Source organism: Pygocentrus nattereri, chromosome 24 (genome assembly GCF_015220715.1).
Source record: "Pygocentrus nattereri isolate fPygNat1 chromosome 24, fPygNat1.pri, whole genome shotgun sequence".
NCBI classification, from domain to species: domain Eukaryota; kingdom Metazoa; phylum Chordata; class Actinopteri; order Characiformes; family Serrasalmidae; genus Pygocentrus; species Pygocentrus nattereri.
In genome coordinates this window covers 22,994,194-23,009,678 of record NC_051234.1, presented here as the reverse complement: position 1 = coordinate 23,009,678, position 15,485 = coordinate 22,994,194, and the positions used below count along the sequence as shown (strand labels likewise).

Sequence of the window (15,485 nt, the reverse complement as noted above, 5' to 3'; positions counted from 1 at the left end):
CCAGACCATTTTTAATATGTGATCACACCTGAATGTGCAGAGCAAAAGGTGTGACAAAAAGACTGACCATAATCTACTGTATCTGTCTGCCCAATGGGCTGGGGTTATATGTGTCTACTGAACAAATAAATATAAAAGTCAGCGTTTCCCCCTTCACTTCACGGTGGTTTTCCCACTCTAACACGCCTAAATAATTTCATTAGCTAATTTCCCAGCCCCTGATTAGCTAAGTTGTGTGTTAGAGCCGCGAAAGCATGAAACTAAGCAGAGCAGAGAGCCTCTAGGACTGAAGCAGATAGATATTATGCAAGTATTATGACAAATAAATGATAGATAGACTGTAACTGTATAAGTTAGTCATTAACTAAACTTTTTTATTGTGTGTGAAATGTTGTTGCTTAAAGTGGCTGGGGTTTAAAGTGCATGCTTTTATACCTCCTATCATGCTATCAGAGCTTGTGACTTTGGTGATTGATGTCTTCTATAGCTTGGTCTTTGTTGCAACTTGCTCAGAAATGGTGTTGGTAATTCCTCAGCACTGTGTAGTTTCTTTTTCTCTTTGAATTTTGATCTCCAGGACCACAAATGGGCACCTTTGTGATAAGATGATATCTCAGGAGGTTGTTCTTTGAGTCTACATATGCTAATGTCAAAGCTGCTGTGACCTAGAACAAAACTAATTGTGCATGACATTCATGTTCACAGCTTTCCCTGTCTTTCCTTTAAAGCCTGTGTGCTAGATCTCCCTCTAGACCTTTTTTCCTTGATCCCAACTGCTTCTGCTCCCTCTCTTTTAGTTTTCTTCTCCTCGCCCTCCCCTCCATTCGCTCTGCAAACCTCCTCCTCTCAAAACAACGTGGGCCGCGGTTGCTGCCGCGTTGCATAACGAGCCCAGATAGTCAGATCTCCCTCATTGTTTTTTGCCGAGCTCTCTGCGGCTAATTCCGCTGTGCCTGTCACATCCTTCATCTTGCCTCACGCTTGAGCTGCAGTTGTGTGGCCTCGGGGTGCTGGAAGCTCCATACAGAACGGTGCACTCTTGGAGGAGAGATACAGGCTCCATCTAGCCAAGGAGGATACAGCATGTTTCTTGCCGAACCACTGAGCAGCGACATAAGGATTCATCTAGTGTGTCTGTGTCGAAATGTGTAAATGTGTGTGCTTGGAAGGTTCAGATCTCCTCCAGTCCTCTTTCAATCGGACATGCTGCTCAACCCAAAATGATAACACTACTAATATTGCGTTATGTAACATTATGTTGCCAACACAAACTGCTTTGAGTATTGGGCAGAGCAATATGGAGCTACCTGAAGCTTTCAATTCGCTGCCAGTGTAGCTGTAGTAAAAAGGTAGTCAAAACTGTGTAGCCAGTTTTGACCATCAGAGTAAGTACAAGACCACTAAAATGTGTCATGGAGTGTGTATTCACTATGATCCTGAATCTGTCAAGAATTTGCATATTTTATCGCACAATTACTATGTTTTTTGTATTTATATATATATATATATATATATATATATATATATATATATATATATATATTTCATCCTTATAATGATTGCATATAGCAAATGAACGCATACACATATTAAAAATAGAATATACACACACACACTCACATATTTTATTTATGTATGTGTGTATATATATATATATGTATATATATATATATATAAAATGAATATATGATATATAACATATTATGAAAAATAAAATGTGACCTGTGTACAAGTTAAAACACATTTTTTATTTTTTGTTTTACTGTTTCCAATACGTCAAACTGGACAACAAAATAGAAACTGTGCACCACATGTACAGAAAAAAAGCATCTGCATACCCTGTAAAGGGTGTGTTAACTTATTTTCACGACACATGTAATTTGACCAGGGGTGCATATGACTGTATTCTTTATTATTATTATTAATGTCATGTGTAACCTTATATATTGTGTATATCAGGCAATACTCAATCATTATTATAATTAACTAAAAGTATTAAAACAAAAATAAATACAAGAAAATTAATAAAACAAAAACTAGCAAAGAAAAAAACTCTATTGTCCACTGCAAAACTAACTAAAACGAAATAGAATTAATGAGAGAAAACTTTTGTTTTTGTTATTTGCAGTGCATGAAAGAAAGATCATAAGTGGATCTCATCCATGTTTGGTCATCTTTAAGGAAAGCTGGAGCCAAGCTGAGCTCAGTCTACTGTTGTGTTAATTTTGTTATAGTCACATTAAAAACTTCATCATAATACTAAATGCAAACTAAACTAAAACTATTATGGTTTAGAAAATAAAAAGAAAACAAAAACTATTAATGCACCATCAAGAGTAAGTGGAACTAAACTGAAATCAAAAACCAAAATGAAAAAAATAAATTTCCATGATGAAAAACCTATTGCATGAGGCTGTTAAATGAACCTTTAAAAAATAGGTTCAGGGGTTTGGCTGTTGCTATGAATCAAAGAACCTTTTTTGTTACTTATAGAACCTGTTTCGCTCTATATAATAACAAAGCGTATAGTTTTCTATAGTCTTCTAATCTCACTTTCATAATGTAGTTATTAAAGTGATGGTTCCAGCTGTTGGAACATTTAGTTATAGGTTTGCGTCTTGCCTTGTCTCACATCCAGTGTTCTTGCGAATGTTTGAAATGCCCTGGTTGCCTTGTTTGTAAAGCATTGTTGAGAACGTTTCTGTGCTCTAGATTACAGCCACAAGCCCTCACACTGCTATTAAATCTAAGTGCTTTTTATCTCAACAGCAAAATATTGGCACTTTGAAACTGATAAAGCAGAGGCTAAATATGTTCCAGACAAGTACTTACTTGACATCGCATTGGGGAACTGTATATTCCAGCCACAGAATTACAAACAAGATATGTGAAAGGCATAGTTGTAGACATAATGAGAACGCTAGACTATGAAGAGGGTTTTGTGTCTGCTTCAGTGACCTGACTCAAGTCCATGATGTCCTCTGTCTTACATCATCCACAGGTCAGCTGCTCACTGTCTAACATATAGTGGAAAATGTCACAGTAGAGCGAGCAGTCATTCAGAACCAATTATATTCGACCTGAGGGCTTTACATAGCCTGGCCTCTGAGCTGTGCAAAGCAATGTTTAATTGACTGAATTAACCACAAAAACAATTTGCATATTGTTTAGAGTTGCTATTATTGTCCTTAAAGATGTGGAGTAGCTGTGGAAAAACACAAAACATTTGTAGTGGTTGTGGAATTCATTTTTCATGCATTTTCTTTCCCTCCCTCTGAAGTTTGTTGGGCTTTATGTAACCAAAACAAGCAGTTCATTTTTACTTGACTATTTTCCAACCTCTCTTCATCCCGTAGAATTTAAACAGCTGTGTTTGTTACTGTGCCTTTTAAACTGATACATGTAAATAAGCTCTGTTCTGGTACACTGTCTCATTCAAATTCAATCCAGACTGAATTTTTCCTATATAAATTCAGCATGAATGGGTCAGGCTAAGCTGCTGTAATATAAATATGTGGATATACGTTTTTCATGACATCACAAAATAAAAGTGAATTTAAATTATGCTGTTTTTGCAAATTAAATGTTATATATGGACTTCATGGATTGGTGAGTCTTTTCTTATTTGAAGGGCCCATATCCTGCGTTTTTAGTTTATTTTTTTTCTTATGTCCTTATAAAGTTTTTGTGGGTTTAAGTAACAAAAAATGATCACAGTTCATTTTAACATGGTCATTTTACAACCTCACTACATCACATAGAATTAAACGGGCAGTTTTTGTTACACTGATGTTTGTAAATGAATTGGAAGTGTTTGCTGAATAGGTGGATAAATGTAATATGTTCTCATGACATAAGGAAAACAGTGAGTTTAGTTTAGGCTTTTCCTGCAGCATACTTTCCTTTTATGAACTGTTTTTACTGGGCAGTGTTTGGAGCATGTCCATGGTATAGGCTGGTTAAGGGCTAGTTTTGTCGTCACTGACTGAGATTTAGGGACACTTTGTGAATTATTCTAAATAACACTTTCACATTTATTTATTACATTTAGGAATTGATTCATTTTGGTATTTTACTGTCATAACAATATTTTGGGAGCATTTTCACCCCGTGTCTTAAGGGGCAAAATGTGGGATTTTTTTATTATTATTTCAAATACTAGTTTGGGCATTATCTATATCTGTTATTATCTTTTATTTTTATTGCTTTGATTTTCATTTCTCCTCTAACTGTTCTGTTTTTAGCTGTCTTATTTGAACAGCGTGGACTGATTTGTAAAGGCGTGCTGGCTCCATTGCAGTTTCTGACCTCCTCAGTCCCTTTGCATTTCTCACTGCATAAAGCTCTGTGGGTGCTCACAGAGGGCCTGCAGTGTTTCCATCTGAATTATTTAAACCTCAGCAGAGTCTTCACATATCTCTACACCTTCACCGCCACGCAGCCTGAACCTGCCACCCTACATTTCTCTCTCACGCTTGCTCTTTCTCCTCATTCACTGTCTCTTTGCTTGTGTCTGTCTATTTCCTTGGCCTGTCTCTTCTGTGTTTGCAGCACACAGACAGCTTGTCGTGAGCACTCTGGACCATCAGCGGTACTCTCTTGTGTAGCACAGTTGTGGACTGGGTTCTTTTCCGATGGGCATTTTTCTCTGCTGCGGGTCGGAGGGTTATTATCTCTTCCTGTCAGGAATGTGAGGAATTTCCTGCATTTCCTCTCCTTCAGCCCCGAGAGAGGCCCTGCCCATGCATGTGACAACCCAGCATCAGATTACCTCTTTCTCAGACTGTGGGAAACATGAACACAACACTACAACTCCTAATGTCATTTTCCACAACCAAGCCTGCTGCTTTTCATACAAAAAAACAAAAAGTACAACAGCAAAGCTCAGAAGAAGAGAAGCTTGGAATCTCTCTTTGCAACTTTGTCCTATGAGCAGTGCTTCCCTAAACATAACTGTTTTTGTTTTGTTTACTAAAACTGAAGCTGTCAGTCTTGTTTTCAACAGCCCAGCTCAAGGCACAGCTCACTGGCTTCCATCACTTGCTTCACTAATGCAGTAATAAGTCAGCTCTCACCCCAATGTCTTCCCCACTGTCTCGCCTTCCCTTGACAAATGACAGTGTTAAGCTTGCACTGCTCTTAGGCCCTTCGTTAACTGCTGTTTGTTCAGCGGCATGCAGGTTTAATGGAAAACGTTGCACTCTAACATTTGCAATGAACTTTAATCCTTTGGATCAGACGGAGAGGGAGAGGGTGGCATTACCAGGCAATCTGACTCCAGCCACATTCCTGTGGGCAGCCAGAGAATATGTTTTTAGGCGTGTGTGTGTGTGTATGTGTGTCTGGCAGCATCAAACTTTCAGCAATGTTGTTTGTGACGGGGAGAAAGCTCTGTTTGTATTGAGCGGTGGTGTTGGAGGGCTAGGGTGGTTTAGGAGGCAGCCTTCAGCCGAGACTTCTTCACACTGGCTGCTCTCTGCTACGCCCCCTCCCTCCCTCTTTCCCTCCCTCCTTCCCTCCCTCCCACCTGTGTTTTCTTATTCTGCCTTGCAAGGCTGGCAACCCTGGCGGGAAATATTGGGACGGCTTCAACATAAAGATAGTGATTGATCAAGTGTAGTGCTATATGAAGCAGATGATAAAATTTCATACCACAGTGTTTTCCAAATATGTCACACTGTAGACATCTCAAGTGATATTTAAGCCCACGGATATTTCTAAATTTCTGCGTAATTATGTGATTAAGATGTAAACAGTCGTATGTGTGAAATGGGCCATTTTGGAAAAGCGAGAAGCTATTTTACCGTTATAAATATTTCATATTAAAGCTTGGATCATCTCAGTGACTGAACAATGCAGACATCAAAATTGGTGAAATTCCCACTGAACCAATAAATAATATTATTCAGTAATTAGTGATTTTAATAAATACCAAAAATCTTTCTTTTTCAGTCATGTGAAATATTTTTGTTATATTATTGCTTCACTCTTATTTATCCATTTGCTTTGTATATGATTAGTTTTACAAAATTATGTACTAATCATGTACTTGCTTACATAAAGGCTATACAAACAGATTATAGCAGCTTTTTGTGTCTGTCAAATAATGATCTAGTTTTTGAACATGAAGAAAGAGACTCTTGTACATGAGATTTGCTTTCTGGCAGAGAGTGAAACAAGCTTGTCCACAGGAAATGTGCCGGAGTACCAGTTGGGCAATATTTTGGTCTCCAAGTAAATGTGGTGATGAACTGGATGTTAACATGTGTTATATGCTGTCTGTGTGCGGAATATTGTTATTTATTTTTAGAAATTCAAAAGTAATAGCAGGGGTCTAGAATGAAGTGCACGAAAAATATAAAACGCTAAAAACAGCCACTATTTTATGGAATAAAATGTTATTATGTATTTTATATTTGTGGCGCATGAAGATGCGCAGGGGAAATGGCTTTAAAAGAATTTACAGCTGTTCTTTTTAGATTATAAAATAGTTATTTAAGGTTTTTGGAAATATATTATAATGTAATTATATATATATATATATATATATATATATATATATATATATATATATATATATATAAAATATTACAATGATCAGTTGAGAAATCCCAGATCCCAGTTTTCATTCCCCAAATAACTTCTGAAAACCATAGCGTAAGTGCCACAAATGCTAAATTGGTGTGCTGTAGCCAGCTCCACAGTAGCCCTCACAAGTAACATCCTAATCAGCAGTGGAGCATGTTTACCATCATCACAGGCTCTACTGGGAGAAGCACGAAAGCAGCAGGCTGATGGCATCCAAAGCAGATCTAAGTAGAGCTCAGCTGTCTGTAGATTTGATACTGTAAGTTGTCTCCAAGTTATATCACGGAGTAGCAGATTCACAGGCAGTAGAAAACTAGTTTAGAACAGCCATGGATTATTTTTCATGATTAGTTGATCTCATCATGCCCAGTAAACTTCCACTCTGTGTTAAGGTTTACAGCAGCATGTCAATTTGCTGAATTGGCTGGCCAGAGTCAGACACAACAGACACAATAATCCTGATTACATCTAGTATTTTTCCAGTTTTTCAAGTCCAAGTATCCACTGAGAATATTAAGTAATTTTATTTCCATGGATTGGATTAAATTCTTCTTTTAACGAACTGGTTGGTTTTCATTGTCCTTTGTCTTCAGCTGATCATCCAGGGTAGATTTGTATTTGTATAGAGCATCGGCTTGCTCTTTGTGCTTCATCGATAAATTCAGATGTGATAGGAAACTAAGGTTTTTAGAGAGGATTACTAGAGTGAATATAGAGCCATTAGTAGTTTTAGGATATTTGTCAACGAAAGATAATTGAATACTATAGTATGTTAGTTTAGCTATAGCTAAATGATGTGTGAAGTTTGAAGTGATAACCGATACTGCCACTCTGGCTGAACTCTGGAAGAGCTTTCACAGAAGAGGCAGTCAGACTAATTTGTTTCATTAGAACCAAGAAAAAGGGTTTATTACAAATGTAATTATACTTTGCATAGAATACCAGTATAGATGGGTTTGTTTTCAATGTATTTGACTTTAAAAGCAATGCCATCACATAATAGTGGGCTGTATGGTCAGACATTTATGCCACGTTTCACATCCGAATATCTCAAGTAGTTTGTCTCATACAGGTGTCCCATACCCTTATGCTTTCAACTGTGACCATCAGCCACTGCTGGACTTATATATTGAAAGTCATTGATGCCAAAAATACCTCCTGGTTTTTTGGTTTGTTGTGAGTAGGCCCTGAGACCATGTTGTTATCAAGGTAGCGCTGTAGGTGGAGCATAACTGATGAGTGGGCTTGTTTCAATATTAGGCTAAAGGCTAACCTCAAAAGAACAGCTGTTTCTTGCATAATACTGCATGTCCACTACATTGAAAACAAACTGGACTACTTTAGATTGGAAATCTGAAACATGACTGAAATTCCCTTGACACCCCTGATGCCAGAAGTGACGCGGTGCACATGGTAGGTTGGAACCACTTCTGCATTTGTTAATTTGTTTATTTGCCTAGTTTGTACAATATAGCAAGAACACTTTTTTGTACTGTTTCTGCCTCAAGACTACTAGCGTGCCTTGCACAGTATGCATCAAAACTCAAAGCACATTTTTGTGCTTTACATGCATAAACATTAATAGAAGCATTTTGCATGTAGCATTGATTACTGCTTCTGTCGCGTACAGTTATTAGAAAAAACAGCTGGTTGATACAGCTAAACAAACCAGTACATGAAAATTGGATGAAACAATGTATCAGCCACTGTTGTCATCATGTAATGTGACTATATTGATACAGTGTTGGGAAAAAATGAAACATTGAGATTCAAAACTATGTATCAAAATGTAAAACTGTCCCTTCGCTCTATCCTGAGGGTCTCTCATGTACTGTCTTTCACTAAAACCCCAATGAATGCACAGAATGCATGTGAGCACAAATTAAATTACTATGTAAATTTTTGTGATTGCCCTGTACTAGTGTTGTATATTGTCTGTAGTATATCATTTACTACTTATATGTGATATTGCATGTTCATGTGTATTGTGCTACAACATAGTTGAATTATGTCTAAATACAATTACCACCAACATGATGTGTGGCAGTGAAAGAATCAATCAATTGTTGATTAAAACTAGTATCTGGGTGCATCCTTTCTTTTTCTGTACTGTTTATAGAACAACTGTATTGTTTTATAAGATTACTACTTTGCACAGGGACATGGTACTTTGCCACACTTTGCTTGAAGTAGAATAGTAAATATAATTGGATCAAAAATATTATCAAACCTAAAAATATGTGTTGTTACATCCCTGCTATCATGTCACGTTGTAGTTTTCAAGCTGGAAGAAAATCAGTGTGATTAACCCTAGGCTCTTGCTGTTATGGTACCTGGACGTGGAGGACGTGTGCATTGTGTAGTCTGACTGAAGTACTGAATGAGGTGCCTCCTTTTGAAATGTAAATATTTACCTCCCAGCAGTGGTGGAAACCCACTTGGGCTTGTCTTCTATGAAATATTAATCCCAAAACAAATCAATTAATTAGAGGCTTAATTTGGTCAAATTTGCTTTCCTAACAGCTACAGTAGTGGTGACATCATAGTACTTCTTGCCTTTACTTGAAAGAGTGACTAAGAAAGACTTTTACCAGAGATGGATGGCATCGTAGTAAATGCAGGCATTGCTGCATGCTTTGATTACTTGTGCCCAGTTGAAACCTGTTACTGTGCCAGTAAGAGTATTTGGCTCTCAAGGCAACCTGCAATACAATCTGTGTGAGGCCAGCTGAACCCACAACAGGTCAACACAAAGTAGCACGGCTGTAATGTAGGCTGGCATGATTTCTTTTAGATATATATCTGAGGAGATGAGTTAAATATTCAGTAGAGAAGTTGCATCACATGCTTTAATTAAATGTTAAAGGCTAATGTTGATATCCATCCATCCATCCATCCATCCATCCATTTACTAAGCCGCTTCTGGTAAATTTCTTCAATACATTAGGGCACATTTGGAGTGAATGGGTCATTTTCAGACCACTTGTTCAAAAAAAAAGAAAAGAAAAAAAAGAATACATTACATTGGGAGCATCTAACACGTGTCATCTAACACATTTTTTTCATTTCTTTTAAGCCTTTTTAAGATCAATTTCTTGGCATAATGATTGAGATTAGAGTCTAAATATACCCTATAAGATCCTTTAAAAGCATAAAAGCTAATTCTGTTCTGTGCAGCAATGGGGGTAAAAATGAGCTCAGATAGTGTACATTTTTTATTACATTACAAACAAGATAAGATGCTTATAAATGTGAGCATTATCCATTGAAATTGTTCAGGAGTCTTTCTTTCCTTCTTTTGGAGTGGTTCATTCAGCTCAAATTTTTAATATCTATAATGTTACAGTACTGCGCAAAAATCAGAGAGCATCGTTCATGTATTTACCTTCAAACAGTTATTATATTATTCGTTTTTTAGGAGACTTTTCTGAGGAGATATAAGATATAAACAAAAGATAATCCACTTGCAAAAAAGTGAAAGTTATAAAGTTGTAGATATAAAGAAAATATACTCCAAAATAGACCCCAAAGAATTGTGCAAGACTGGGTATACCACCAAAACTGTCCCCATCAAATGAACAAAACATTTTGCTTCAGATCTGAAAAGATCAAGTGTTTCTGTTGATCCTTCCAGTGTGAGAAGACAACTTAACACTATGAGTATGAAAGGAAGTGTAGCTGTCAAGAAGCCCTCACTGAGAAAAGGACATACATGCATACAAAAACAGAAGAAAATCTGCAAATCAGAGTCAAGACCTCAACATGATGCTTTCAGGATTACTTGGATTGTGACAAGCATAAAATAAACCAGCTTCTAAGACTGAAATTGGTGGACACAATGAATACTGAAGATTTTGAGACTTCTTTTGTCAGATATGATATTTCCCTTATACTGCAAAATGAATAACTTGTACTTTAATGACTGCTTTGATTGGAAATTAAATAAATGAAGGGTGGTCTCTGACTTTTGCTCAGTGCTGTACCACTTTAATATGAGTTTTCAATTACACAGTGCTGTGTAAATACCTCTTAACATCTGGAATTCGAAGATTCATAACTTTTAAAAGCTTGGATAGTTAGTTGTCAGTACGAAATCAAACAGTAAATGCATGTTCATCCCTAACAGTAAAATTTACGCTTGTTTATGTCACAAGTTCCAAGAATTTGTGTGACGTCCATTTTGCTGTTCTTTTTAATCGATCCTCAGTAGGCTAGCTGGAGTGAAACACAGTGATGCAACTACAGAAATATTTGTTTTTGTTTTTGCAGCCCTGGCTGCACAGTTCCTGTGCCCGTTGCATGCCTTGACTGCTGCAGAGCCGGCATTTCGCACTACTCACTTCACCGTATGAGTAAATGGAAATGCTCTTTCATTTTAGCAGGGGGATGAGCACACCTATTTTCCCTGTAATTGAGGTTAATGTTGTTCATTCTGTCAAGCGGAGGGACATGGAGATTTGCGACATGGTGATGACTCATCTTGAGAGGGGAAACTAGGCCGTAAGTGGGTCTCCAGTCAGAAGTCAAGATTTCGATGCGGTAGCTTCTGACTGCTGTGACACTGTTCTGCTCCAGGACCGAAAATTTTTCTGCTTTTGTTTTGACAGCTCAGTTATTAAATCTAGCCTTATTATAGTTTTGACTTGTGTAATTTTAGCTTAATAACACTTGGAAAGTTATGTTCACTACTTTGTTTTTGCAGCGTATAAGCTTTTGCACATTGTCCATTTCAGAGGAGGTTTTGGGAAGTATTTTTTTACTTCTCTGTAAGTTGCGTAACTTCTGTGCTCCAATAGGCGACCAATGCCATGTAGAGACAATACATGCAAGTGAATGGGACAAAGGTGAAAGGGTTACCATGGAAACATGTTCTGTATATGCTAATACAGAAGGTAATGTTTGTGCTGTATGGCTGTCATGTGAGCCTGGTGTTTGGACCAATAGAAAACTCCACTTCCCAGTTTTCCTTTTTTCCCCCACTTCACTCTGCAGTAACAGCCTCCTTTGAGTGAGCAAAGCAGATGTGAGACAACAGCGTTTAAAGTTACAGGGCAGAGAAGGTGAACTTCCAGATGTTTTGAGCAGTGTGCATTACGGGCGTTTCAGTGACCAGTGTGTGTGTGTGTGTTTTCTTCACACCAGTCTCACAGTCGAACAGCAGCCTAAAGAAACACCGGAGCAGGAGCATCTTTAGCCCCTTCTTCTGCTGCTTCCGCAACTACAATGTGGAAACACCGGCCCCCAACAACAAAACCTGCACCCTGCCTCCACCTGCTGAGGAAAACGGCGGCTCTCCTAAGGTAAGCCTGTCTCATTTTTAATCGAATCTGTGTTTCTGATCTGATATATTCTGCGCAACACTGAACAAATAAGATGTTTATTTGACCCGTCTATGCTCCGCCCACAAATGCGTTCTTTAGTAGCCACTGCTGTGCTGTCCTTTCAGGCTAATGAGAAATTATGGAGATCTATGTATTATCTTCATACTTGTAATGTAACTGTACTCCTAACTTTTATATTATTTGTACTTTTATAATATTTGTATATTGTTTTGTATTTGTCTATTTTGCATACACTGGGGTTCAAAGGTTTAGAAACACTTAATAACAATTTTTATAATTTTGTAGATAATAACTTGTGTGGTGTGCATCAAAAGGTAGTTTTTTTTTCTCAAGCATTCTTTGTACAGAAGATTAATTAGTAAATTATTAAATGATTAAATTATAAATTATACACTGTAATAATTTATTTGCAAGGTACCTGTCTTGAGATTCGGTCTCCACTTTTGAGGTATAGTGCATTCTGGCTATTAATTTTATTGCAACATAATTCTCAGTGTTATACAGCATTCTCAGTCATTTTGGAATCTTCTATGGCTTCATCAGTTCATCATTCTGAACATATTTAAAATATCATAGTTTTTATTTACAGTTTTCATAAAATAATTATTTGAAATATGTGAAATTGCATAGAGTTATTAAATTGGAATCATTCAATCAACCAGCAACCAATTAGTTTTTTTTTTTTTTTGGAAATTGGAGCTCATGTTGACACTTTCACCCAAGAGAAATTTCGTGTATGTCTTGTACTTGGGCAATATTAATTTTGTTTTTGAGTCACTACATATGATGACTTTCAGTTTAAAATACAGTGCTACCAAATGCTACTGGGCTATGCTCTCATAGCTAATTGAAACTAGGCAGTGATGAATTTGCTGCCATGCTGATGCTAGCTCAGTTACTCAACAAAAAAGTTCTATTTCAACAGTGTGACCATTCACACCTAGAAGATAATAAACTTTACGTATTTTGACCAAAGGTGAGTTGTAAGCTACTGTATCCTATTACATTGAATGTGATTTTTGCCTGTGTTCTCTTAAGTATGTCCAACTGTGCAACAGTTGCTACTATAGAACACATCTGTGGGCAGAGCATAGATAGATCATAGTCTCATAAGGCCAGATGTGAACTCTTAATGAGAATGTCTGGGGAGAACCATGAGAAATATTGGGATGAAAGTGGGAGGCAAAGTAGACTTATTAGGGTGGGAACAAAGCTATGAGCTCAAAGCATTGTGCAAAGGACAATAGGCCTGTTGTTAGCCTATGGATTTTTACTTGGATAAAAACAAAAATAAGCATGTAGAAGTAGACAGAGAATGCAATAGATGTGGTACAATTAAACTTCAATTCTTGCAGGGGAGAACTGTTCATTGGCTAATGATAGTTGCTAGTTAGCTTGTTTTGCTTATGTTATCAGTTGTACTCTGTTAAAAGAACACAGAATGCAGAACTTTAGGGATGGGTTTTGGAGTGTAAACTTGTTACCGCCGCAATTCAGCACCAGTGTTATGCAGTATTCTCCAAGATCATGTCTGGCCCCATGAGACTAGTAAGTCAGTTGATGCTGATGTGTGAGTTATTAGTGACAACCTCCTCAGGCGAGAAGCTGTTCTGTCCATTTGTAAGTCTTGCCTTGTCTTTGAGTTCCCTGTTTCTTGTTTGTGAGCTGCTGCAGTGTGTACTCTGTGCACTCAATGTCTCTGTCCACACCGCAAAGTTTTCCAGCTGTTCCGAACTCAGTGAACTTGCTGCGCTGTTTACCATCCAGCTTAAGAAATGATGGGCATGCTTCGCCACACACACATTCTTCAGTATCCGCCCGCCCCCGCCCCCGCCCCCGCGCACACACTCACACACACACACACACACACACGCTCACTCACTCATACACACACTCACCCCCTCACATATTCTCGCTGCCACAGACACGTACTCTCCCACTTCAGCGTAAGTCCTGTTGCTTCTTCTATCCCAATAAAGTGTGCCTTTATGTGTCTCGAGTGATGGATTGGCTTGTGCCCCCTCTCTCTCTCCTTTTCTCTCTCTCGATGTCTCTCTACCTCCCTTTCCCTTCCTTCCACATGAACACAATGTTTATGTGGTGCATGGTGAACCCTCTGCCCATGGAAAGGCACCAAGGCGTGCTCCTCCACAAACATGTGTGCCTGCTGCCAAGGCAGGTACAGGCAGCTATAAATGGGCCTAAATCGGATCACATTACCAGTAGTGTTTACTCGCGTTCTGCAGCGGAATGTCCCACCATTTTACAAGTACATGTGGTCAGAACTGACCTGTTTCGGTCCAGCTTCTCTTTTAAAACGTAGCACATGCATTCATACAAACTCAATGAACCTTAAAGTGGAGGGAATCATTTTACAAAACTTGACTGTGTACCAGGACGTGTTTACAGAGCGCCTGTTCATTGCCTAGCAATAGCATACCATAAAGTGTAGTAGCTAGCGTTGTTTGGTTACATTCTCAATGTGAGTCCCCATGTATTTGTTGTGTTTTGTTTATATATTCTCTCTCTCTCTCTCTCTCTCTCTCTCTCTCTCTCTCTCTCTCTCTCTCTCTCCCTCTCTCCCTCTCTCCCTCTCTCCCTCTCTCCCTCCCTCCCTCTACCCCTCCCTCCCTTTCTCCCTCCCTGTTTTTTCTCTCTGTGTGATTTTGTTTCTCAGTGTGATCAGGTCCAGGTCATCCCTATCCCCAGTGTATGTATATCTTTTTCGCTATGCCTGCATGCTTTTGCTAGCCTGTGTCTATAAAAAAAAACGCCTTGCTCTTTGTGCCTGTTCTGCACCCTTCAAGTCGCCTCTGTCTGTTTCTCCACTGTTCTAGGCAAAAATTTTTCATGACTAACCCATTCTGTGGCCAGCCTTTTTTATATATTAATATATATTTTTGTAATTTAGAGCTTACCAACCCAGCTTGTGCTTATGGCCCATTTAACACTGTTATGCTAACATTTTACAGTACATACATTGGAATTATAATTATTTTACAACTACAGTGACATTCAAACCTATATACAACCCAGGATTCTGTCCCTCCTAAATGAGATCTTGGGTCATGTTTTTTTGTGGTATCTCTTAAACAGATTTTGGGATTAAACCCTGCCTTTCCCCATTTTGTTTCAGAGCCTCTAGATTTGTCAGCCACTAGAACATTTATTTAAATTGCTTCTCTCCTGTTTAGCCCCTTTCTCATGAAATTGAATTTAATTGAATCCCACAACCTTATTAAGCAAACAGTGTGAGAGCTTGATACCAGTGGTGGGCAAATGGGTGGCTTGTCTTCAGAGCCTTGATGAAATTTTATAACAGTCAATACTGCAGAAATTGTCTTTCTCCAGTCCATAATACTTTGCTGGAGAATCAATTAATATTAAAAAATTTAGTTTCCAAAATGTCCTGCATATTTCAGCTTCCTGGTAGGGAAATTAATGCTCTCATTAGAATGTTTTTTATTATTATTATTTATTTATTTATTGCTGGTACTAATTACAGCAAGAAACCCTTCCTTTCACATCCATCCTGCACATCCAGTTTGTAGCTAC

At 38.0% G+C, this 15,485-nt stretch overlaps 1 protein-coding gene across 2 annotated transcripts in view; it reads left to right on the top strand.

Annotated features, from left to right (window-relative positions):
• The window catches only part of ctdspla (CTD (carboxy-terminal domain, RNA polymerase II, polypeptide A) small phosphatase-like a), a 48,082-nt gene that overhangs the window by 12,170 nt on the left and 20,427 nt on the right, over positions 1-15,485 (top strand). Inside the window, exons 2-3 of one of the 2 annotated variants that reach the window (XM_017717561.2) lie at positions 11,731-11,888; positions 14,608-14,640. In XM_017717561.2, coding sequence (XP_017573050.1) covers positions 11,731-11,888; positions 14,608-14,640 — 191 coding nt within the window. The remainder of the gene's footprint in view (positions 1-11,730; positions 11,889-14,607; positions 14,641-15,485) is intronic. The other variant, XM_017717570.2, reaches the window with a different exon arrangement.